Source organism: Poecilia mexicana, unplaced genomic scaffold (assembly GCF_051168715.1).
Source record: "Poecilia mexicana isolate PSO_F unplaced genomic scaffold, ASM5116871v1 scaffold_1, whole genome shotgun sequence".
NCBI classification, from domain to species: Eukaryota; Metazoa; Chordata; class Actinopteri; order Cyprinodontiformes; family Poeciliidae; genus Poecilia; species Poecilia mexicana.
Window position 1 is genome coordinate 16799418 of NW_028263370.1, and position 23083 is coordinate 16822500.

Consider the following 23083-nt stretch of genomic DNA (forward strand, 5'->3'; position numbering starts at 1 on the left):
TTAAGTAGAAAATACATCTTCACATCCCATCGGCTCTGCAGTTTCTTCATTTGATGTACATTGCTTGCAAAGTATTCCTACACTTTTCACATTTTGTAGCATTATAACTACAAAACTCGGTATATTTTATTTGGATTTTACGCAAACTAGGTGCGCAATTGTGGATTGAAATGAAAATTTTCTTTTAAAAATTCTTTAAAAATCTTTTTTTAAAGAAAAAGTGTTACCGATTTACATCATAAATCACTTAATTAGTAACAATCATCTGTATCAGATGTGTTAAAGCAAGGAACCAGAAAGAAACAAGGCTGTTTTTATTCAGTTACTCGCAGTTTGTAGAGAATCCAGAAATTTTATTCAGTTAAAAGTATCAGTACTTCATAACAACACTCAAGTAAAGGTAAAAAGTACCATAAAGGAAAACAAGTATTTTTTTATTTATTTTTACTATAAAGTTACTCAAGTAAATGTATCTGAATATGTTGAAGTCACGCTAGTAAGTAAAGTTCAATTTCTGTTTGCTTTTATATCTCTTTAAAGGTAGGCTACTCTCCAAATCTCGCGAGATTAATCAATTTCTCATGCCTCTCAGTGGGTCTGCTGTTGGTGTGTGTGATTCAGATTAGCTGTTAGCTTGCAGAGATGACTGCGGACAAGCAGATCGAGACTAAACTCTCTCCTACGGAAGAAAATAAAGAGAATGTACAGGAAGGATGGCTGGGTTTGGAAAGTATCCTTCACATTGTGGCGTTTCTCAACGGGGTGGTGACTTTTTAATGACCGAAGCTGTTTCTAGTTCATCAAAGCTAAGCTAACGTTAGCTGCTTGGTAACGCTTAGCTCGGTTAGGCTACGTGTCATTTGACTACCCATGGTGGACATAAAAGCGTTTTATTTTTGACATCGCAGAACTTTGAATAATTTATTTAATCAGCAGATATTTTGTCTGCATGTAAAACACAGCTTGTCACAGAAAAGTAAAGCTAAAATATTAAAGGAAAAAAACGTGTACCATCTTTTAAGTTTCATTAGCTCTGCGCTTTCTAGGCTCACTGTTGGTTCATTCATCTGGTGCCAGCGCTGCACACACATTCAGACTTGATAGTATCACATTTGTCTATTGATATATATAAAGTTTGTCTCTTAACACTGACTCGCAGTTCTTCAAATCATCAAGGAGTCCCAGCAGCAACATGGCCTCAGGCACGGAGACTACCAAAGATACAGGTGAGATTCAGGGTCATTATTTAGCTCAGTTTCTATTCAAACTGCATTTATAAACTTAGAAAACAAATATTCATACCTCTATTAATATACAGATGTAAAATATTGTGGTTCAGTACAGTCAGAGGTGGTAGCGAAGCTAAAGATTGTACTCGGGTAAGAGTATTTGGTTAAAAAAGGCTACGTTGAATAACTGTGAACATAACATTTTATTTTAATTTATAAAAAAGAAAAATCTTAACGATCTCAAAATATAAGGTTATGTGCAAATTCTGACATTTTAAAGAACAGGTACAAGGTAAAAGAGACAAAATATCAAATTCAGGCAGAGGTTTCTCAGCATGAAGCTGTTAAGCCCAGAACTACAGTAAGGAAAGTGTGTATATATATATATGGGTGATTCTATAATTGGAGATACATTTGGCACTTCAAGAATTGACAAAAAAAAACTTTTCATTTCTTAAAAATTTTCTTAGGTAGTCTATTGAAAAGGCATTAAACTTTAAAAAAATCTGTAATTGCCAAACATTAGCTACATATTTTATAATTTTTTCTCAGAAAAAACGTATATTTTGCGGTATGTTATGTCAACTCTGTTACGGACAATATAGACAGTGAGTGAAAAAAACAATAAATTCTAGCAGACTAAAATATTTTTATTCCATTACACCAAGTGTCCTACTACCCAAATACTTTAAATGGAGATGTTTTACTTAAAAATACATTTTAAACAATCAAAAGATACTCAACTTTTCACAGAGTTGTTCGCATAGGGTCAAACGTTTTTCATTAAAACTCATTGAAAACCATCATTCTTTTAGAAATAAAATTGGTCAGTAATACTAAATCACAGCAGAAGTCAACCAACAATGTATATGGCGCTCTAGACAACAGTTTTCCTTTTTTTTTGTGAAAGTATGTCATAAACATGTCAACTCTGTTACCTAACAGAGTTGGTGTTAGTAACAGAATTGACAGGACCATAATAATTTAGAACTGAAAACTCTGTTACTGTCAACTCTGTTACCCTATTTGGTAACAGAGTTGACAGTAACAGAATTGACAATTTCAAACATTTTTATTAAAAACTCCACTTGTGAGTAGAAATTGTGAAAAAACATGACACCACTGAGATAATGGTTTAAAAACCATTAAATAAACTTGTCTCTGATCAAAAATCTGTGGTATTTTTCTCATGATTCTTTGGTAACAAGATTGACGTTGAAAACGATAACACCTGGTGATTGTGATTTTTAAACTAAAATATTTCCCAGAGAATGGCACATAGACCTCTGTGTGTTTCAGGTCTTATCAGTAAAAGTAAATGACTTAATTTTATGCAGTTTATATAGCCGTAGAAGGCAATTTCCTAGATTTACAGGGACAAAACCATATGGTAACAGAGTTGACAAAAAATTCTCGGACACATATTTTTTCAAAAATAAGGGTATTTTGAGTTAATTTAATGTGATGTTGTTATTAAATTGACCTTTTAGGCAGTTTAAAAAAAGACAGAAAAAACAAATTCACCAAAGAAAAATAATAAAACATAGGTTTTTGCATCATTTTTCAGGTTAATAAAAAAGACAGTACCCAACTCGGACGACAAGAAATCTTGGTTTTTCAGCTATATAAAACAATTTTAAATGTATTTACTTAAATGTTTTTACTTGTTAAATATTATGATCCATTAAAATGAGTAATAAATTATGAAAACATTTAAAAATTGAAATATTTTAATATACCAGACCAAAAATAATGACTCTGGACATCAAATGTATCTGCAATTATAGAATGACCCATATATATATATATATATATATAAATATACTGCTCAAAAAAATGAAGGGAACATTTCACTTTAATTTTGTGTGTGGCTCCAAATCCAGGCCTCCATTGGTTAATAAATTTGATTTCCATTGATGATTTTTGTGTGATTTTGTTGTCAGCACATTCAACTTTGTACAGAACAAAGTATTCAATGAAAATATTTCATTCATTCAGATCTACGATGTGTTATTTGAGTGTTCCCTTTATTTTTTTGAGCAGTATATATATATATATATATATATATATATATATATATATATATATATATATATAAGAATAGAATAGTGTAAAATAGTTCCAGTGACAACATATGCTGCTTACTATATTCATTTCATTTCCAAAAGGAGCTGCTGATAGAAAAAGAATATAGTGTTCAAAGTAGGGCTGAAACGATTCCTCGAATGGTTCGAGTACCTCGATTACTAAAATTCCTCGAGGAAAATTTACCTGCCTCGAAGCTTCGTTAATTTATGTTTTATTAGTTAGCGCACCGTGTTCCGGCCGGGACTTCATTTGCGTTGCGCGGAGCTCTCACTTCCGCCTCTGAGTTGTTGACAAAAGCTAAGTCTCAGCGGCATAAAGTCCAATCTTCAAGATTGGCCCGTGGGGATTTTATTGATTGATGATAATGCCCGACTTTTTATCGTTTTTGGGGAACCAATAAGCATCCTTAAAATGACTGGGGAATGCCTGGAGTACGGCAGCATTTCTCCTCCGGGGCTGCTGGTTGAAAGCGAACGGCGGGAAGAGCGTTGAGGTGAGCGGATAGCCTGAACAGGGCGGGCGGCTGAGTAGCTGATGCTTACCGTGTAAATGTAGCTTTACCGACGAACCGCACAATAATTTCATATCCCGGTCTGAAGAAACGGGTGGCGGAGCGCATCGTACATGGCTGGTAGATGAGTTTCTGAGTGTGACCAGTGAAGGTGTCGTAAATATCCCGTATTGCTTCCCCCCTTGTTCGTCCCCCGGTCTAACGGTTCGTCAGTCCGCTGGTCTATTTCCTCCCCTCCACCCCATGTTCGTTCATTCGCCCTCTCCTCCCACTCCAGGCGGCATTTCCCGTATTTTCAAACCCAAAGCGTGACAGGTTAGGTGGCAAGGTGAGTTTAATTAATCTATTAAACTCACTGAAGATGAATACATAAACTAAAAGCTGGATTGTAGACATTTTTTATAAGCATATTTGTGAGCCTGCCTCTTTGTTATTAAATTCAATAGAATTTCAGATTTTTCTATAACTTTTCTTCTGGTTAACTTAGAAAGTGAGCTATTATTGTTACAGGTTAGTTTTCTAAACTACAAAAAAGCAACTGTTAGGGATGCTCAAATATGAAAAATTGGACTGATATTGATATCTGATAGTAACACCGGTATTATGCCAGATTTACCAATATTTCATTTTATAATTTTTTTTATCCGATTACTCTATTAATCGTAAGAATAATCGATAGATTACTCGATTACTAAAATATTCGTTTACAACAGCCCTAGTTCAAAGGAGTCCTACTTTAAAGATACAGTCTGTCTGGTGCATTTTTGGTTAAAATATGACTAATCCTCATTCAGTGAAGTAACTTAAGTATCCAAAAAGTGAGCGTAGCATTACTTTAACTAGTTATTACTGAAATAAAAAAGTATTGAGCAGTAAAACTGCTTTTTGAAGTACTTCTAATAGATTACTGTAGTAAATGTTTTGTGCTTTTTGTCATAGAAATCTGTACAATGTAAACATTGAGCTAACTGCAGAGAATTCAACAGGTGAAAATAGACTATATCTTCTGTATTGTCTCTAAATGGAGTTGTTTTAAAGTGAATGCACATTTATCTTACTTTATTTCAGTGGAAATACCTTTTTTTTTTTTTTTATTCTTTGCAGGGGCTACTGCTCTCGTAGGCTGCGCCGCCTCCGAAAGACTCTTGGCTTCAAGATGGGAAACAGACACAAGTTTGTTGGAAAGAAAATCACAGTGGAAATCCTTTCTGACAGCAGGTTGGTAACGGCTGATGTGAACTTGGACTCTGGTGCAACACTACTTAGTCTAGTTGTAGCTTTTGGTCATTAAATATGTCATTAACAATATAATCAGTTCATATCATAATGTTGTTCCCTCATCAAAAACATACCTGGTGTGTTGCCTTGATTCTTTCATGTATGTTTGAGAAATCATTGAATCTTCTGTTGCAACCAGTCAGGTGTGTCTTAACGATTTGTTTCACAATGCGTCTATTTCCACAAAGCAAATAAAGAGAGAGGCTGGTTAATTTATGTTTGACATATAAATCTGTTTTAGTAACAGTTTCTTAATCGTGCCATTTTGAAGCACAATGTGCCTGGAGAATAATAATACCGCCCCTTTAAATTGTTCTACAGGACAACAATGCATCGTGTGTTTTATCAAGTTGTTATAAAATCTAGTAAAAATACATGTTCTTTGGTTAAATAGATACGTTTGCAATTTTTACTACGGTTGTAGCAAAAGTTTAAAATTATTCAGAATTTATTACCTTCGATTTGCATCAAACCCAATTTTAAAAATTATACCGATAATAAAAATAAAATGGCAATTGGGAAAATTCTGCCATGAAACAAATTATTATTATTATTATTTTCAAATAACAGTTTATTTACGGACTTTAAATTTGTCTTCCTGTGTATTTTTTCACACTTTTTGGGAGTACAAGAGTTTTTTAAGAAAAAAAAAAGACTGACTGAAAAAAGTAGATATAGAGTATATATTGGTCAGGTTTCCATTATATTACATACAGCCAATTGACACCATGGACAGGTGAGTTATTCATAATTGTTGAGCAAAAATAAATTCCCTGATTAATGTAACCACTGACGACAATTTAAACGTGGCTGTCTTGAATAGAAGGTTTTCCTTATTTTATCCTCGATCATCTATGGTGTCATTTTAAAAGGTCCTGGAAGTTGCAACAGTTTGACAAACTACTTTAGCTGTTTTCTTGCAAAGTTCATGTCCGCTGGTAAATGAGTGCATGCATGAAGCTTCCCTTCATCCCTGCAGGTATCTGCTGCTCGTCCTGATGGAGGCGGAGCGTGCGTGGAGCTACGCCATGCAGCTGAAGCAGGAGGCCAACACGGAGCCCAGGAAGAAGTTCCACCTGCTCGCTCGTTTACGTAAAGCTGCCAAGCACAGCGAGAAGCTGGAGAAGCTCTGCGAGAGCCCCCGTGTCGACGCCAAGACCAAACTGGAAGCACAGGTTCGCTGAAGACCGGCTAACACTTTCATGATGGGAGTGTGTGGAATAAATGCTGAAAATAAAGGATTGGAGCTGACAATTATAAAGTATCTTGTACTTTTCTCTGAATTAAAAGTTCCCTGTGTTCCACTTAACCTTTCTTTTTGTTACTAAACTTGTAAACGGAGAGGAATGAAACGGTTTTCAGTCATTGCTGATCGATTTGTTCCAGGCTTACACTGCGTACCTCACGGGGATGGTTCACTTTGAGCTGCAGGAGTGGAAACTTGCAATGGAGGCATTCAACAAGTGCAAGTGAGTTTTAATCTAACTTTACTTACAGTACAGTGTCTGAAAAAAAGGGGTCGGTGTTGGATTTATGTCAATAAATGTACGAAGAAGAGTAAAAGTAATCTCCTCTGTTTTTTACCAGGACCATTTATGAGAAACTGGCCAGCGCCTTCACCGAGGAGATGGCTGTTCTGTATCGCCAGCGTGTGGATGAGATTTCGCCCAACATCCGCTATTGTGCTTACAACATAGGTGAGTAACTGGCTACCGAGCCTCAGCTTCAGGTTATTCTGAGGTAGGGAGAGTTTTCTAAGAGCTTTTCACTGTGAACCTCCAGGTGACCAGAATGCCATCAATGACCTGATGCAGATGAGGCTGACCGGCGGAGGAGGAGGCATGATGGCTGAAAAGCTGGAGGTGATGCAGCGCTAGGCTTTTTTCTTTAAATTCATGACATCAGATGTTTATATTTCTGAAAATGCATCTGACCAGATGGTCATAATCAAACTCAAGTTTTGTTGCTACTGATGTTTTCATTCAGAGCAGCTCATTCTAACATTTGATATTATTTTAATTTATATTTCAGTGAAGTTCCAGTTAATCACATAAAGACAAATCTTACAGATAAGTTTGTTTTCTTACTTAAGAAGCAGGTTTGCTTTGGACATCATAACATTTAATAAGTGTCGTTTCAGCTGCTCTTTGCAGCAGCTTCCTGGACACAGTGAACAGAGCAAACCACAAATCTCAGACAGGAAGCTGCAGCGCGCAAAATATTGGCCCTTTTATTTATTTATTAGAAGGATTTATTATTTTATTGTGAACAGCCCAGATTAGTTGGATCAAAACAATATTGATGTCAAACTTATTTATGTAGAACATTTAAAAACATTTGTTGACCAAAATGCTTCAGTTTCATCCACAATTATGAAACGATAATAAAAAGTACATAAAGCAGAGTTAAGATTTAAAACTAATCAATTAAGTGACTCCATACATAATCAGGCGTTGGCCAAAGAGGAGAAGTTATGATGATGAGATTTTAGCTGAGATTTAAATGATGGAGTTAGAGGTAAGGTATTCCAAAGTCTTGGGTGGCCACGGCAAATGTTTAACTCTCTACATTTTATTCTTGATCACAACAAAAGGAGCAAACAATAAGGTGTTAAAAAAAAAGCGGATTTGTAAAGTTGGTTGGTTTTAAAAACACAAAAACACAGTCCATTAAAAAAAAAGAGTTGCCTTGACAACATCACAGATGATGCTGCAGGGGTTTGGGAGTTGAGTTGAGTCATTAGACATTTAAAAAGTCTTTTAATCAGAGAGACGGTATTAAATTCAGTGTTTTGTTCCCCTCAGGCTCTGATCACTCAAGCCAGAACCAAGCAGGCGGCCACGATGAGCGAGGTGGAGTGGCGAGGCCGGAGCGTTCCTGTGAAGATCGACAAGGCTCGGATATTCCTCCTGGGTCTGGCGGACAACGAGGCCGCCATCGCTCAGGTCAGCCTCTCACTCGTGAAAACACGACACGTTTTTAAAAGCGTGATAATCTCAACACAGACAGCACCCTTTAAAACAAACAGATGTTCTTACTGTTGCCGGTTAAATGTCATTTTTTCAAAGGTGTTCAAACAATAGAGAAATGCATGTAGTATCGTAGATCTGCCATAACAGCAATATTTATATCGGATATCAATATCGGCCCAAACTTTCATATCGGTGCATCACTAATTTGTACTAAAGCTGCTAAAATCTGCAGTTAAACGTAGTTGAAGCAATATGAATGTTCTCTGCTGGTTATTACACAAACTGGCCACCAGGGGGCTCACTTTGAGACGTTTGTCTTTCCTTTCCTTCCTCTCACTTTGTGTAAAATATAAAAATCTTCAAAACGAATTCTGGGAATAGAAAAGACACATTCAGTTAAAGTTGTTTGTATTTATAAGTATAACAAGGGGAAGAAGATGTTGGAACCGTCGACCTTTAGGTGCGTCCAGGCTCATCGTCTGTGCACCGGGCATGTAAGGTCATCCACCAAATGAGTGGCTCATTAGTGACAAAGTTTAGTGCCTTTTTGTTTAATATGTGGCATATGGAGCTAAAACAATCTCATAATTGAATTATGAGACTGTTTTAGCTCCATAATGGTATGCTAAATTTAATATTGTGCATTTAAAGTAAAAAAAAAACCCTCAATTATTTTTCATTAGGGGCGCACTGATTTATCGGCGCCAATTTTGTTAATTTTGGGAGATTGGTGATCAGCCGATACTTACACGTGAAGTTTAAAAATCAGCCGCTGTCCTTCCTGTTGGAGAGGTTCGACTGACGGACCGGCCCACCAGGTCATGTCTGGACGTTTACAGTTAACCCCACTGTTGTCAACTTGGTGACTTTCTTGCTATATTTAGCAACATTTCAGGCAGAAAATTGGTGTTGTGGCCATTTATGCTGAAATTTTGTAAATTGTGATTTCCATCAGTTTTCTTTGAACAGTTAGAAAAGACTGAAGTTGGTTCAAAGCCAAAATTGGTAATGAATTTTTATATCTGAAATTGTTTAGATGACTTTGGTAGCTTTTAGACTCTCCCATTACATTAAGTGATTAAGAACACAACGGGTGTTTGGTGGAGCTCTTTTGTTTGGTGAATGTTCGGTGTAATGAGGGGAGGTTTTCCTAAAATAATCTTTTTTAACCACTTTTTTTTTTACTTTTAACGTCAGTTAACTTTAGTTTTCAACTAAGTTGTCAGAGATTTTTAGTAATTATTTTGTCTATATTTTTACAAGAAATAAATTAAAACAATGAAGTCGAAAGTACGTAACCACCTGTTAACACAACCTCCGTTGGACATTTTTGGTTTTGGACATTTTTGCAGATCAGGCCTTTTAAAGATCGTCCAGAAACCTGCAGTCAGGAAAACTCTGAGTATTTCAAACTTTTAGATTCTGGTCTATGTTGAAAATTTGGAGTGCTGTTGTCCTTCATTATACGCAGTTCCTGGAGCCACCAGTGCGTGGCGCTGTCCTCTGCTGTGAATCCCCCGCCCGATCAGCCAAACATTCCTCGCTCTCTTCTTTCGGCCCTTCCTGTCGGCTCACCTGTCACGCCCGCCGCCACTCAGCTCTCTGGCATGTCGCGTCTCATCGCTGCGTTCTGAGCATTTCACAAAGCCGCACCCAGCAGCAGATCTCTGGACGCAGATGCAGCAGATTTATTTCCCCAAGACATTTCGGTTGTAAAAAGAGTCTTTGGGAAAAACCTGCAGCATTAAAGTCTGTCATGTTGAGCTCAAAACGTGAGCCGAAGCTGCTTTCTAATCAACACCGTTCTACGATTTTTTTTTTTTAATTTTCCGCATCTAAATTATGCTTTATATCACAATGTTTTATCAGAGGTGCTGCTTCCCAGTAGGTAACAGCTGATGAACTCCTCTTAGGGTCAGAGAACATGAGGTCAGGCCTTCAGACATCACTCTGAAGTGCAGAGCCTCTCCCATCTCCGATCAGATTGTGTGTCCAACTGGTTCGGCTGGTCATGCTGGGCTCCGGCTGGGTGTTGGTGAAAGTCTGCAGCTCAAAGAAACGTCACAATCCTGGGTGGATTGAAGCAGCTTTTGACTCATCCAGGAATGTTCTGGTGAAATCCTCTAACCTGTTGCTTCCTCTCCATTGTTTGACCTCAGAAACGTGAAAATCAAAATTTAGTTTTTTTTTGTCAACCAAACTCTGAGCCTTCTAAGAGTTTCAGTAAATTTTAACCAGGAGCAGGAACCTTTTATTTAAAAAAATATCTGGTTTTCACCCAGTTCTGAAATTAGACGAATGCAACTTCAGATGAATTTTATTCACCAAAAACAAAACGATTACAGCAACCAGGATGTGGTCAAGTATTGTAATCCTAAGAGCAGTTATAAAATGTATTTGTTCTTCCAAGATTGTGGGGGAAAATGAAGATCTTTGCTCATTTGTTCCCAGCTTAACTTAGAGTTGCACTCAGAAACTTCTTCTTCTGTTAAATATTCTTACAGGAGCTATTTTATACTTCTGGCTTTTAGGCCTGTTGCAATACATCATTTAATCGCATGATAAATTAAAACAAGCTCAATAATTTTCATTTGCTTGATTTGTTGTTTTTCTCTTTTTCTACCAAAAAAACCGGATAAACTTTTCAATCTGCTGCTTTAGTTTCAATAAGCTAATTTTGTTTAGAGACTTTATAATTAATTAATTATAATTAATTTTATTTGTTTGTTTTTATTTTGGATATTTAAAACATCTTCCAGTTCCAGTGTTAAATGTTCATTAGAATTTAAAGTTTGATATGTGCGAATGTGTTATTGCATTATTATACCATTACTGTTATGTCACTTGAAAATAGTCTAAAAACAATATCATCCTTTATCGCAGTAACTTCTGGGTTTCTACTTAAACTCTTAATTCTAACAAAAACTGTAAATACAAAATGGCTGCCCGTTTTATAATAACGCCACGAGTAGCTGCAGTAACTGGATTCCAATTAAATAAATTTGCTTTTGAACGTGAAAACAATGCGCCACACGATTCCTCTTATATCTGAGCGTTTCTCAGATTTTCTGTCGAAGACGACCAGTTCTGTCGATCTGAACCCTGAAACTACGCTGCGACACACGAGTGATGTGCAGGAATGTACGATGACCCGCCTGGCCACATACCTGAAGTTCATCACCGTCACATTCCTGCCTTTACTATTGCTTCATTGTTGCAAACTTCACATAGTTTCAACCCTACAAACTCCTCGTCCTTTAATATGAATAAATATAGTTGAATTAACCCTTCATGTGGATGAACTGGTGTCATTTTGGAGAACTTTGTTCTGTCGTCCTGGAGATGAACTCTGCAGGTCTGGCCTGGTGTTTTTGTTGCGCAGGCCGTCAACGAGGAGACCAAAGAGCATCTGTACGAGACGCTGCTGGCCGAGTGCAGAGACACCATCCAGGCCGTGAGGGAGGAACTGAAGAACGAGGCGGTAAGAGGCGCACCAACGTTCTACGAGTCTAAAAACTGAGGCCCAGCACACAGGGAGTGGTGTGGATGTTCAGAAGTTACTAAAGAATAATTAGGGAGAGTCCCACTTTAGACATAATGTACTGGAAACACAGTGGAGCAGGTTTTCCTGTGTTTTTCATCTACATCCAAGTTTGTTGCTACTTTTTCCTTCAAATGTCAATTAAAAATGTTACGGCTTCATTCACACAGCAGGCAAATGTGACCCAAATCCTACTTTTCTTTTCATTTCTTTCTTTTTTTTTTTTTTTGCCAAAATCTGACTTCAGGGCAAACTGAACGGCCCAAATTTAAACTTTTCACCTTCTAAATATTCTGACTTATGCCACTTCCATATGTGACACTAAATTAAACGTATCCGATCATTTTCAACATCAAGTTTTACCACAATATTTTGTGGTACTATTCTGATAAAAACTGTTTATTTTTTTCTGCAGCTGTTTGACTGCAAGTCATAAAAACGTTACCATTTGTAATGTTTCTTTAGGAAACCGGTTACACAGAGAAGTTCGATTTGCATCACTAAAATGCACATAATAACTGCATTTAATCATATTTTCATATTTATACTTTTTACAGTAGTAAAACTAACAATCCTGATAACATGGACAGTTTTGGAGGGTTTAAACAGCTTTAATTGGACTTTATTGTGAAAATGATAAACGATGTGATAAATCCCCATAATGGCTTCCTTCATCTTATGATGTGGTGACCAAACTTTCAGTTCCTGATGCTCGACTATTTTAAAATCGATCTATAAACGACGTCGTCCATTATTCAGGAAACGGTGCGTTTAATTAGAAGTATGAACAAAACTAAGCATCGAGATGTGCTGTGTGACTGTAATCTGAGAGGAAAGTTTCAGTCTTTAACATGAGACACAGCATGGCTGAAGAAGTGCTAGGCTAGTTATAAGTTTTCATGTTTTGAACTTTTTCGCATCCTCTTGGTGCAGCAGAGATACCAGGGGTTTTATGGGGGGGGGGGGGGGGGGGGGGGGTTGTGAAATCCCAGAGAGATTCTGCTTTAATGGATTTTGGGCCTGAAGTTGGTTTGGAGTGTGTTTAAAATAAATGCGGAAGAAAATCAAAAGCGGTACTTTTTTCTGATTCCAGAAACAGCGAGAGAGGAGCTCCGATAATGAAAGTGGGAAAGTGTCCAACCTTCAGTTCCTGCACAGGTAAAAATCAGAGGCTTGTGCTTCAGTCAAAACGCTCACTTCACTCATGGATGAGTTGGATGTAAATCAACATTCACACAATCCTCAGATCCCCTCTGTCCAGCCGCCGTTTTGCTCGTTGACGTGTTTGTGACGATGTATTAAGTGACAAACCCGTCATAATGCGTCGGTGCAGCCTGAGCCCAGCCTGGGAACACTGGGGATTGCGCCGGGTTTTATTTTTTCTCCTTGTTTTCACCTGATATCCCTGCTGCTGCTCTTCTTCCCCAGTTATCTGACCTACATCAAGCTGTGCACACTGGTGAAGAGAAACGAGAGCATGGCCCACACTCTGCAGGCTAAACTGAAGGAAACCGGCGCCGACGAGAACAAGAGGGGCCCCCGACCACAAGACCTCATCCGACTCTACGACATCATCCTGCAGGTCGCCGCAGAACCCAGAAACGTTACATTTCCACCTTAAATATGACAGACTGTTCACATTGGCTGTTAAGTGTCATGATGCAATGGTTGTCCTTGCTTGCCCTCAGTCATATCTGCTCTCTCTCTCTGCAGAGTCTGGCTGAGCTCTCCACCCTGCAGGGTCTGGAGGACGACCACACCTTCCAGAAGGAAGTCTCCCTCAAGACTTTGGTCTACAAGGCCTACAGGTTAGTTTTTACAGTGTTTTTGCTTCAAATTTCTATTAGAAGAATCTCTTCTGCAGGAAAAGGTTTGTAGATTTTAACTTAAATCCTGCAAAATCTGATTAGTTACAAACTTTTTTAGGTTTTAAAGCATTTACAGCTGAAATGATCATTTGTGAGGAATCAGTTGTTGAAATGATCAACTACTAATCAACTAATTTAGTTGATTAATTGGTAACTTGTGTAAGACTCAAAAAGGCCAATTAAAAAAACAAAGAACGACTCATTCAGAGCAGCAATTAAGCTAAAACTTTACAAAAATTATATACGTTTTGCATTAAAGATAAAAAAAGAAAACGGTCCAGCTTCATCTGGTTCAAATGATGCAACAAATAAACTCTCATTAAGCACCTTTTTCTATCAGTTTATTAAAAATAGTCAATATATTAATCCCAAACTGTATTGATGGTAAGTTGTGATGTTGGAAGTGTTTTTTGCTGCAGATGCATCCTTTGCTACAAATTAGCAAATGTTCACTAAAGTAAATATTTATTCAAAAATAAAGGAATTTAATTATTTATTTTAATTTTTATTGAATTTCTAGTCTTGAATGAAAGGCCAAGATTCAAGATTGAATCTGCACTTTAACTTTAATCTGGTTAAAGTGCAGATTTTTCCAGTTGTTATCCAGTTAATGGTCAGAATAATTGATAAAATAATTTAGTTGCAGCTTTAATAGCATTGATTGCTTGAAGGCCAATTTAAAAAAAAAAAAAGAATGACTCACTCAGAGCAGCAATTAAGCTAAAACAGATACAGGCCCCGGTCTTTCTGCATGGAGTTTGCATGTTCTCCCTGTGCATAGGTTTTCTCCAGGTACTCCGGTTTCCTCCCTCAGTCCAAAAACATGACTGTCAGGTTAATTGGCCTCTCCAAATTGCCCCTAGGTGTGTGTGTGTGTGGATGGTTGCTTGTCCTGTGTGTCTCTGTGTTGCCCTGCGACAGACTGGCGACCTGTCCAGGGTGACCCCGCCTCTCCAGCAACCCTCCTGACCCCCACTAAGGGACAAGGGTGTAAAGAAAATGGATGGATGCTTGAAGTCTAATTTAATATAAAATAGTCATATTAATGAGCTCCTGTCATATCCTGTAGTCACAGTAGACTCATGTGTCTCTTTCTTCAGATGCTTCTTCATCGCTCAGTCTTACGTTTTGGTGAAGAAGTGGAGCGAGGCGCTGGTTCTGTACGAGAGAGTCCTGAAATATGCCAAGGAGGTCCAGTCAAAGTCCAAGAGTCTCAACAACAGCCTCAAGGTTTGTTCATAACCAGCAGTGTTTTATTTTTCTTTAGAGATCTTTGTAAAACCGTCTTTCCAAATGTTTTCAGGATCTCCCTGACATCCAGGAGCTCATCGCCGAGGTCAACGCTGAGAAATACTCACTGCAAGCTGCTGCCATTCTGGGTGGGAACTCCTTTCAGAAAACCTCCTTTTTCTAGATGGATTTATGTTAATTATACAGATCCGTTCCTGTTTTTCATCTCAAATCCTGAGGGAATGTAACTTTGTTTCAGACACTGATGAAGCACCTGAAGTGAGCTCTCAGCAGCAGGTGAAGGATAACACGGTAAGACCGGTTAGATTTTACTGCAGACGTTCATTTATATAAAAAGTGCTACATTACAGTTTTATTCAACCCATCATTCATGTCTAATTTTTATTATCTCTGTACTGGTTTTCCAATAAATTTGGATTGTCAGTAATTAATCTTGTAACGATTCAGAACTTAGATGTGTTTCCAATAAAACCAACAGCTTTTTGATATTATGTATTGTTATAGTGAGTATTAAATATGTCAACTTTATCTGTAAACTCTCAGCAACAAGGAGATTCAGAGAAAAACAAACATAATAATGGAAAAATAGCTGTAATTCACACTGGAATTAATCAATATTTGGGTTATTATTAATCAAAAGCAGCTCTAGCCAGCTGCATTTTTAGCCTTGATTTAAAGGAACTCAGTGTTTCAGCTGTTTTGCAGTTTTCTGGATTTTGTTTTTAAGATTAGATGAACATAAAGGCTGAATCCTGCAGAGCAGACTAGACCCAGAAGACCTGAGTGGCAGGTTGATGCAGCAGATCTTTACTGTATTTTAGTGCTAAGATATTTATTGTTTTTATAAACTAACAAAGTTATTTTATTCCTGTAGACTCGGTTTGATTAGGGACCAAAATGACATTTGTTACATTTTCACCTGTGGTGGCGCTGCACCAAGAACCACAGAAGGAAACGAGACGAAAACCTCTGAAGAAGTCGACTTCCTTCTTCATAATATGTAAACAAACATGGAGTAGCGTCAGATTTTAGCAGTTGTAGGATTTCTGTTTTTCTTTGGTGAAAGAGTGAAAAAATACTCAACAATTGACTCAGCATGAGTAATTTCTCCTGCTAGCACCAGACATGCGTTTGTTTTGGTTGTATTTACCCAGAATGCCTTGTGCTGCAGTTCTCTTCCTGCTTTTGGAGCAATCTCCGGACCACGGCTCACATTTTTGATCCGTATCGGTTCGATTGCGCATTCACGCCTCCCTAAACGAACCGCACTTTCAAGTCAAACAGACCAAAGTTCGGTTAAAGCAGGTGACGGAAGGCTGAATTTATAATTGTCTTTATGCGTCTCTGGAGGTTCAGGTCCGAGTCCACCCAAGATCTGTGTGTAGCGATGGATGTCTGCGAGCTTCGTTCTCGTGTGCAGTAATAAATGAATGTTTTCCTCAGCCTCTGTGTGAACACCTGGACAACTTCCACCTGGACAAGACTCTGGTTGGGAAGCATCCCAACCTGGTCCAGTTCCCGCCGGAGTTCCAGCCCATCCCCTGTAAGCCTCTGTTCTTCGACCTCGCCCTCAACCACGTGGCCTTCCCACCGCTGGATGACAAGGTGGAGCAAAAGGGCAAAGGCGGCCTGACCGGCTACATCAAGGGCATATTTGGCTTTGGCAGCTAAGCCGAAGAGCCGAAGGCGACGGGGCCCCAGGTCGATCAAAAAAACGTGCCTATTTTTCCCAAATTGGTGGAATCTGCAGGGCGAATCCGACCTTCAAAGATTATAGATGAGCTTCAAGTAGCAATGTGACCCCATGTTCAGCTGGATTCTGTAAAACCGGATAGTTCCAGACATTAGTGTCTGAATATTCATAAATCCAACAGGTGACTCTCAAAATGATCTTCATTTCTATTGTTTCTGTAATGGAAAAGCCAGGATGTACTGATGTTCACACCTGAAACTTAGAAAAGAGTTATTTTAGAGTTATTTGATAGATCTGAAACTGGCCAATTCATTTGACTCTGATTATCTGTTTGCTCTTGGATAAATTAGACCCATTAGATCAAGAAATATGATTCAGAACCAGTCGGATATCTCCCATAAGCCCTATAGTGGAGATATTTAATGAATACGTTCAGTATTGAGTTATTGAATATGAACAGGTGTTTTCAGTTTTTAACTTTCTCCTGATTTCCATACTTCAGTTCGTTCATATTGGTGATATGAGAGCTAATCGATAAAACTAAGTAAAAACTATTTCTACCATATATTAAAAGGAAAATTTCAGCTTTGCTTTTTGATTTTCTTTGGATATTTTCCCAGATTGTTGTAATTCAAACCTTTCAGGCCCAGTTAGGTTTATGCAGCGGACTCCCAAGTTTTATTATTGTTATAAATTTACTTCAGATCAGACTGAATCGCCCTGATCATATTTTCAGCTTGGACGCTCCTGCTGGAGTTTTGTTTCTGCCTTCAGCAGACATTAAGCCATCCGGAAGGTTTTAGCAGCCTTTCCATCATCACACCACCACGCCTCATAGTATAAATGTTTTTACTACATGAATAGCATGTCTGGAAGTTCAGCATTGTTACAACATCTGTTGCTACCCATTGTTTTGTAGTAAAGAGCAGTTTTTCCTCTAAACCGAACCGGCTGACTTCCTCTCCTCCTTTCTGGACCTGATTTCCTTGTGATAAACTTCGCAGATGAGTTTTTTAATGACCCTCATGAATCTGTGTCGCTGGTCTTTTTTTATGTTTTTGTTCTTCTCTCATTGTTTGTGTTGAAGAAGTAAGATGGACTCGTCTCCAGTAGCGTCTAACGGTGCAAAAACACCAAATCTTGCCAAGTGTTTTCTGTCGAGTTTCTAGTACAAATATCTTATTACACTTGAAATAAGAAAAACAAACTGACAAGTAACTCCAGCAAAAAAAAATAGGAGCTTGTTTTAAGTAAACAATTCCTTAATATTGAAGAAAAAGTGCTATTTCCATTGGCAGATAAATTCACTCATGACGAGGGAAATAATCTAGTACTTTGTCATCAAAATTAAGGAGTTATTGACTTAAAACGAGCTCCTACACCTTGCTGAAAAGTTACTTCTGGATTAGTTTTGTTTTATTTCTAGAGTAATAAGATATTTGCAGCAGAAACTGGACCAACATCCCTGGTTAGACTTTGTGGTTTTGCAGTGAAGAGTCTTAGTGATTGTTGAAACATCTGAAAATAATGATGGGAATGTTTTCATTTTCTCTCCAGGCTCAGAAATAAAATATATTGGCACCAAAATCTGTTTTCTGATTCTTTTTTTTTTTTAAAGTCATTATTACTTGAAAAAAGGAGTGGAAAAGGTTTTGCGCACATTTGTTATGGAAACGCAGGTAATGTGGCAAAGCAGTGAATTCAACCTGCTGGGTTTCCCTGGATTAAATCATTTTAATCTAATTTAAATAATTACCTCCACTGTTTGATAACTGGGATCAATTGGATTAAATGTGTGATTGGATTTGTAAAGTTCACTGAGATGACGTGTTGTGAATTGGCTGAATTGAACTGACACAGAAAAGCAGAAAATGTCCAAAACTTCAAGCCTGAGGGAACTTTGAGAAGACAAAAATAAAAGTCTGTCTCATCAAAGCAGCATGTAAAGAATTCAGAAATGACTCAGGACTTTTGCACAGCGTCGTATCTTTGGCTTTTATATGGTTTGATTCATTAATAGTCCATTTGTGAAGGAAGGTGTGTCTCAGTATGAACCTCTGTGGGGATGCAGGGAGTGTGAGGATGAGCGGATGCTTGAGCAGGGTGTGTGTGTGTGTGTGGTTTACATTTGGTACCTGCAGTTAAAAAATATTGCTCAACTCTGTTACCTTTAAACTCCTCTTAGAAACAAAACCCAGAATATTCACCCAGCTGCCCTTTCTGCTCCTTCGATCCGCCATATTTGATAACAGAAATGTGTGAAAAATCTCTGAGGAGATTATATAAATGACACTTTTCATTCACATTGTTTCAGTTCCTGTTGGAAAATGTTTTTTATTTTTTGCAGAAATGATCAGATTTTATCATTTGACACTAGTTGAGCTCTGGGAACCTGTCAGCCATTTTGCAGTGGCACACCCTCGTTTGTTTCGTTTTTGTTTTAACTCCTTTCTAATCAGGGTTGGGAGTTTTCAGACATGTTTCATTCTTTACCATCTCTGTGATTTCTGCGCTGATTTTCTTCTGGTCTTTTTAAGTCAACAGAGTCAGGCTGAGTTATCCTCATGTGTATTTTACAACTGTCAACCACAGTGAAGAATTATTAAAATAAAAAATGAACCTTTATCTGAATGCATTTCATGTATAGTGAAGTTAATATTTGCAACCTTTACAAACCAAAGCAAGTATTTTGGTTTGGTTGTTATTGCAAATATCTTGGCACAAGGGGTGCTGTGGTGGCGCAGGGGCAAAGCACAACCCACGTATTACCCTCTTTCCTGTCGAACTACTTTTAAATAAAGGCCACTAGAGCCAACAAAACCTTTATTTAAAAAAAATCTTGGCACAAAACTAAATTACAAGTAACTTTTCAGCAAGATATAGGAGCTTTTTAAAGTCAATAATTCCTTAATATTGATGAAAAAGTGCAAGTTATAAGTGAAATAATCAGCCAGTGGAACGAGAAATTGTATCTCTTAATGTGGGAGAAATGTCTTTTTCATCAGCATTAAGGAATTATTGACTTAAAATAAGTTCCTGTTTCAGTTTTCAGTTTTGTTTTATTTCAAGTGTTCTAAGACATTTGCACTAAAAACTAGACCAAAATTAGTGTGGGTTTAAAAAAAACATAAATCATTTACACAAACAAGATTAATACATGATTGAGGCCATTTTTGTTCTGTTTCTTAGTTTTGAATCGTGACCTCTGACCCCAACTGAAGTAGGTCAGGCCTGCATTTCCAGGTGTTGGTTTTGATTCTGTTGTTTCCTCCTGGATGAATCATCAGTGTGTTTTTGGATCATTTTGCTTGTGCAGCCACGCCTGGGAACGTCCTCCACTGTTTTTTACATTAATAGATGATGACTCAATGCGGCTCGCAGTACAAAACACTAAATCTTGGAGTATTTTTGGTCTAGTTTCTAGTAGAAATAAAACAAAACCAGTGGCAGACTCTCACAAAGCTAACTTACACGTAACTTTTCAGCAAGACATAGGAGCTTACGTGAATAATTCCTTAAAACTGTTTAGTACTAGTTTCACTGGCAGATTATTTCACTCATAACAATACATTTCCCCAAGTTAAAAGTGAAATAATTTGCCAGTTAAACTGGTGCTTTTAGTCAATAAAGGAATTATTGACTAAAAATAAGGTCCTATATTTTGCTGAGAAATTGCCCATTAGTTGACAAGTTACTAGTGTTAAATAATTAACAAACAGCTGCAGGCAGAAGTTATTTCCTGTGGTGCTCTTTGGTATTATCAGTCTGTGGCTGGAGGCGCTCAGTGCACTAAGAGAAACTAGACAAAAACTACGCCTTCTTTTTGAAGTGAGGAAACTTCACAGTGCATATGTAATGGGAGAAAATCCCCCCAGAAAATAAATAAAATGATCTCCACAGGTATAAATGAGATGAAACCTGCAGAAAAACCTTCATAAATCCACATGTGGTTCCTCTGACCACTTCCTCCATTGTGTTTCAGAGTAGCCACAGTATAACATGTGGTATCTTAGCAACATTAAAAGTATGTTTTTCCAGACAGGTAAACACACCCAGAGAGCCCGGCTGTGTGGCCGGACCAGTCAGCAGCGTGTGTTCGCGCTGCGCAGGAAGCTGCCCGTCTGCATTCCTCTGCGTTACCCTCTGCTGATGAAGGGCTGCAGAGACGCCCTGGATGCCTGACATGTCTGAGCTGGAGGTGTGAAACGTCGGTCCGCTCAGGGCGACCCGAACCTCCTGATAACGGGATTACGTAACAGCTCTGACCGTCTGCTGGCCGTACGCACAGCGTGTCAGCAGAGTCGGGGAGTAACTCGTTACATTTACGCTATTTCATTCACTTGAGTAACTATTTTTTGGGTGAAATTTTTTTTTTATTTTTACTTGAGTAACTGTGAAGTATTTTTACTATTACTTGAGTAAAAATTTCTGGACTTTCTACCCTTTCAATGAAAACCAAGAAATATGTTAACCAAAAATTTACCAGACACACCTGCAGTTTTTGTTAATTGACAGTTTATTGAAAGAAACTGATTTGGCAAAATTTTTGCCTGAATTTTTTATTTTTCGTTACTTGAATTGATATTGATATCAATTCTGACATTTTATGTCAGACGAACTTTATCTTTTGGTTCGTCTACTTATGTAATTTTTTAAAAAAATACTTTTTTTGCTCTTACTTGAGTCATTTGTTGGACGGCTACTTTTTACTTTCACTTGAGTGAAAATATGTTGAAGTATTTCTACTGTTACTTGAGTAAAATTTCTGTTTTCTCTCCCCCCTGACTGATAAACAAGCACGTTTTAACCAAAAGTTCACCGGACACAGACACACACCTGTAGTTTCTGTTAAAGTTTCATGTTGAAATAACTGATTTGAATTTTATTATTTTTTGTTACTTATATGAGTTATTGTAATTTTTGTCCTTAAAATACCAAAATTTCCACTTAACTTTATACTTTGGTCTGTCTGACTATGTAATTTTAAATATTAAATGGTTGATAATTTGATCAGTTACTCAGTTTTTGAGTAGACTTTTCCCCAAACACCTTTTTGTTTTCTTGGGTAAAAATAAGTATAAGCAGTTCTGTTCTTACTTGATTACAATTTTATTGGCTCTCTGAATCTTAAGCTGCATTACTTAGATGCTCACATCAGCATGCTGGCCGCTTGAAAGTAAAATGGTTTATTTTCTGATTTCCTTATTTCAAAATTATTTGGTAAGATTTTGTGTTTTTGCAGTGTGCAGTAGGGGGTGATTGCATTGTTTCTTTTAAGGAAAGTACAAATAACCTGTTCTGTTTGAGTCGCTACTGAATGAAATCTCACTCCTGTGATAGTCAGAAAGTTGAACAAACACAGACTTTGATCGCTGTAATTAATTTAACAAAAGTGTAAAAAGTAGCATGTTATTTTGAAACGCTATCGTTTTCAGAATCTTAAAAGTGTGGCATGCATGTTCAGCATTCGGCACGAAGCTCCCCACCCCTGAGAGGATATCTCAGTGTCTTGGTTACTTTTTGCTTTAATCTCAGCTGCAGATCTTTTAGGATTTGTCTCTACCAGATTAGGAGGCAGAGATTTACTCCTCTTATTTTTTCTTTTGCTAAACAACCTGAACACACCATTTCTTATCTGACAAGAACAACTTCTTTCAAATTTCCTCTAAATTACTTGTGACTAATGTTCTGTATCAAACCCCTGAGGCCAGAAACAGAACGTCTTCATTTATACTGAGGTTAAATTACACGCAGGTTAAATTTACATCCTGTTTTCAGGGACTTGTGAAGGCCAGATTTTCTTGGGGTTATCAGATTACAAGAGAATGCCAAAGTTTGTGGATTTTGAAAACAAAGTTTTTTTTCTCTTTCCACTTCACAATTATCAATAACTTGTTTTGGTCAACCACAAAATGGTTGTAAAACGACAAATATTTTTAGAAGGTGCTGTATAAAACCCACACATTATTAATAATTAAAGAGCCGTTAAATTAAATGAAATTTCAGCTGATCCATCCATATGGTTATTGGGTGAGAAGTGGGATGTTTCAGAATATTATTTACAGTAAATCTTATTTATATCAAACGTTAGCTCAGCATGTTGCCCATTCATGAGCCTAACTCAGAATTATTCACTCTGACTCCTGATTTTGTTTTGTTCTTGCAAAAAAAATAGATGTTTCTTAACTTCTGCAAAATCCAGGTTTCCTACATTAACCCTTTAATGACAAATGTATCATCTTTGATACGATTATTGACCTAGTAAGTTATTTTTTATCAAAAATACGCTGCATTGAGTAAATATGTGGCATATATATGTATATACATTTTGTATTTGCACAAATATATATTGTATATTTATATATTGTAACTGTATATATACATAAAATAATGTGTGTGTGTATATATATATATATATATATATATATATATATATATATATATATATATATATATATATATATATATATATATATATATATATATATAATGTCGAACCAACCGGACATTGTGGTGGTGGATAAAGAACAGAGGAAAGCCGTTGTGGTGGATGTAGCAATACCAAGTGACCACAACATCAGGAAAAAGGAGCATGAGAAACTGGAGAAATACCAGGGCCTCAGAGAGGAACTGGAGAAGGCCTGGAAGGTGA

The 23083-nt window shown here is 37.3% G+C and overlaps 1 protein-coding gene across 1 annotated transcript; it reads left to right on the forward strand.

Annotated features, from left to right (window-relative positions):
* Positions 1–557: 557 nt before the first annotated feature.
* srp68 (signal recognition particle 68) lies at positions 558–18018 on the forward strand. The gene is made up of 16 exons (XM_014989065.2): positions 558–730; positions 1160–1226; positions 4933–5046; positions 6086–6281; positions 6493–6575; positions 6694–6803; positions 6889–6968; positions 7911–8051; positions 11461–11559; positions 12713–12777; positions 13048–13201; positions 13333–13427; positions 14588–14717; positions 14791–14866; positions 14977–15029; positions 16182–18018. Exons 1-16 carry the CDS (start codon positions 643–645, stop codon positions 16407–16409), a joined length of 1779 nt encoding a protein of 592 aa, XP_014844551.2. The 5' UTR covers positions 558–642; the 3' UTR covers positions 16410–18018.
* Positions 18019–23083: the final 5065 nt, after the last annotated feature.

Coding starts and splice junctions, on each gene's coding strand:
- srp68 (XM_014989065.2), top strand. CDS start 643: ATGACTGCGGACAAGCAGATCGAGACTAAACTCTCTCCTACGGAAGAA. Junction 1,227..4,932: donor GGAGACTACCAAAGATACAG/GTGAGATTCAGG, acceptor TATTCTTTGCAG/GGGCTACTGCTCTCGTAGGC. Junction 5,047..6,085: donor GAAATCCTTTCTGACAGCAG/GTTGGTAACGGC, acceptor TCATCCCTGCAG/GTATCTGCTGCTCGTCCTGA.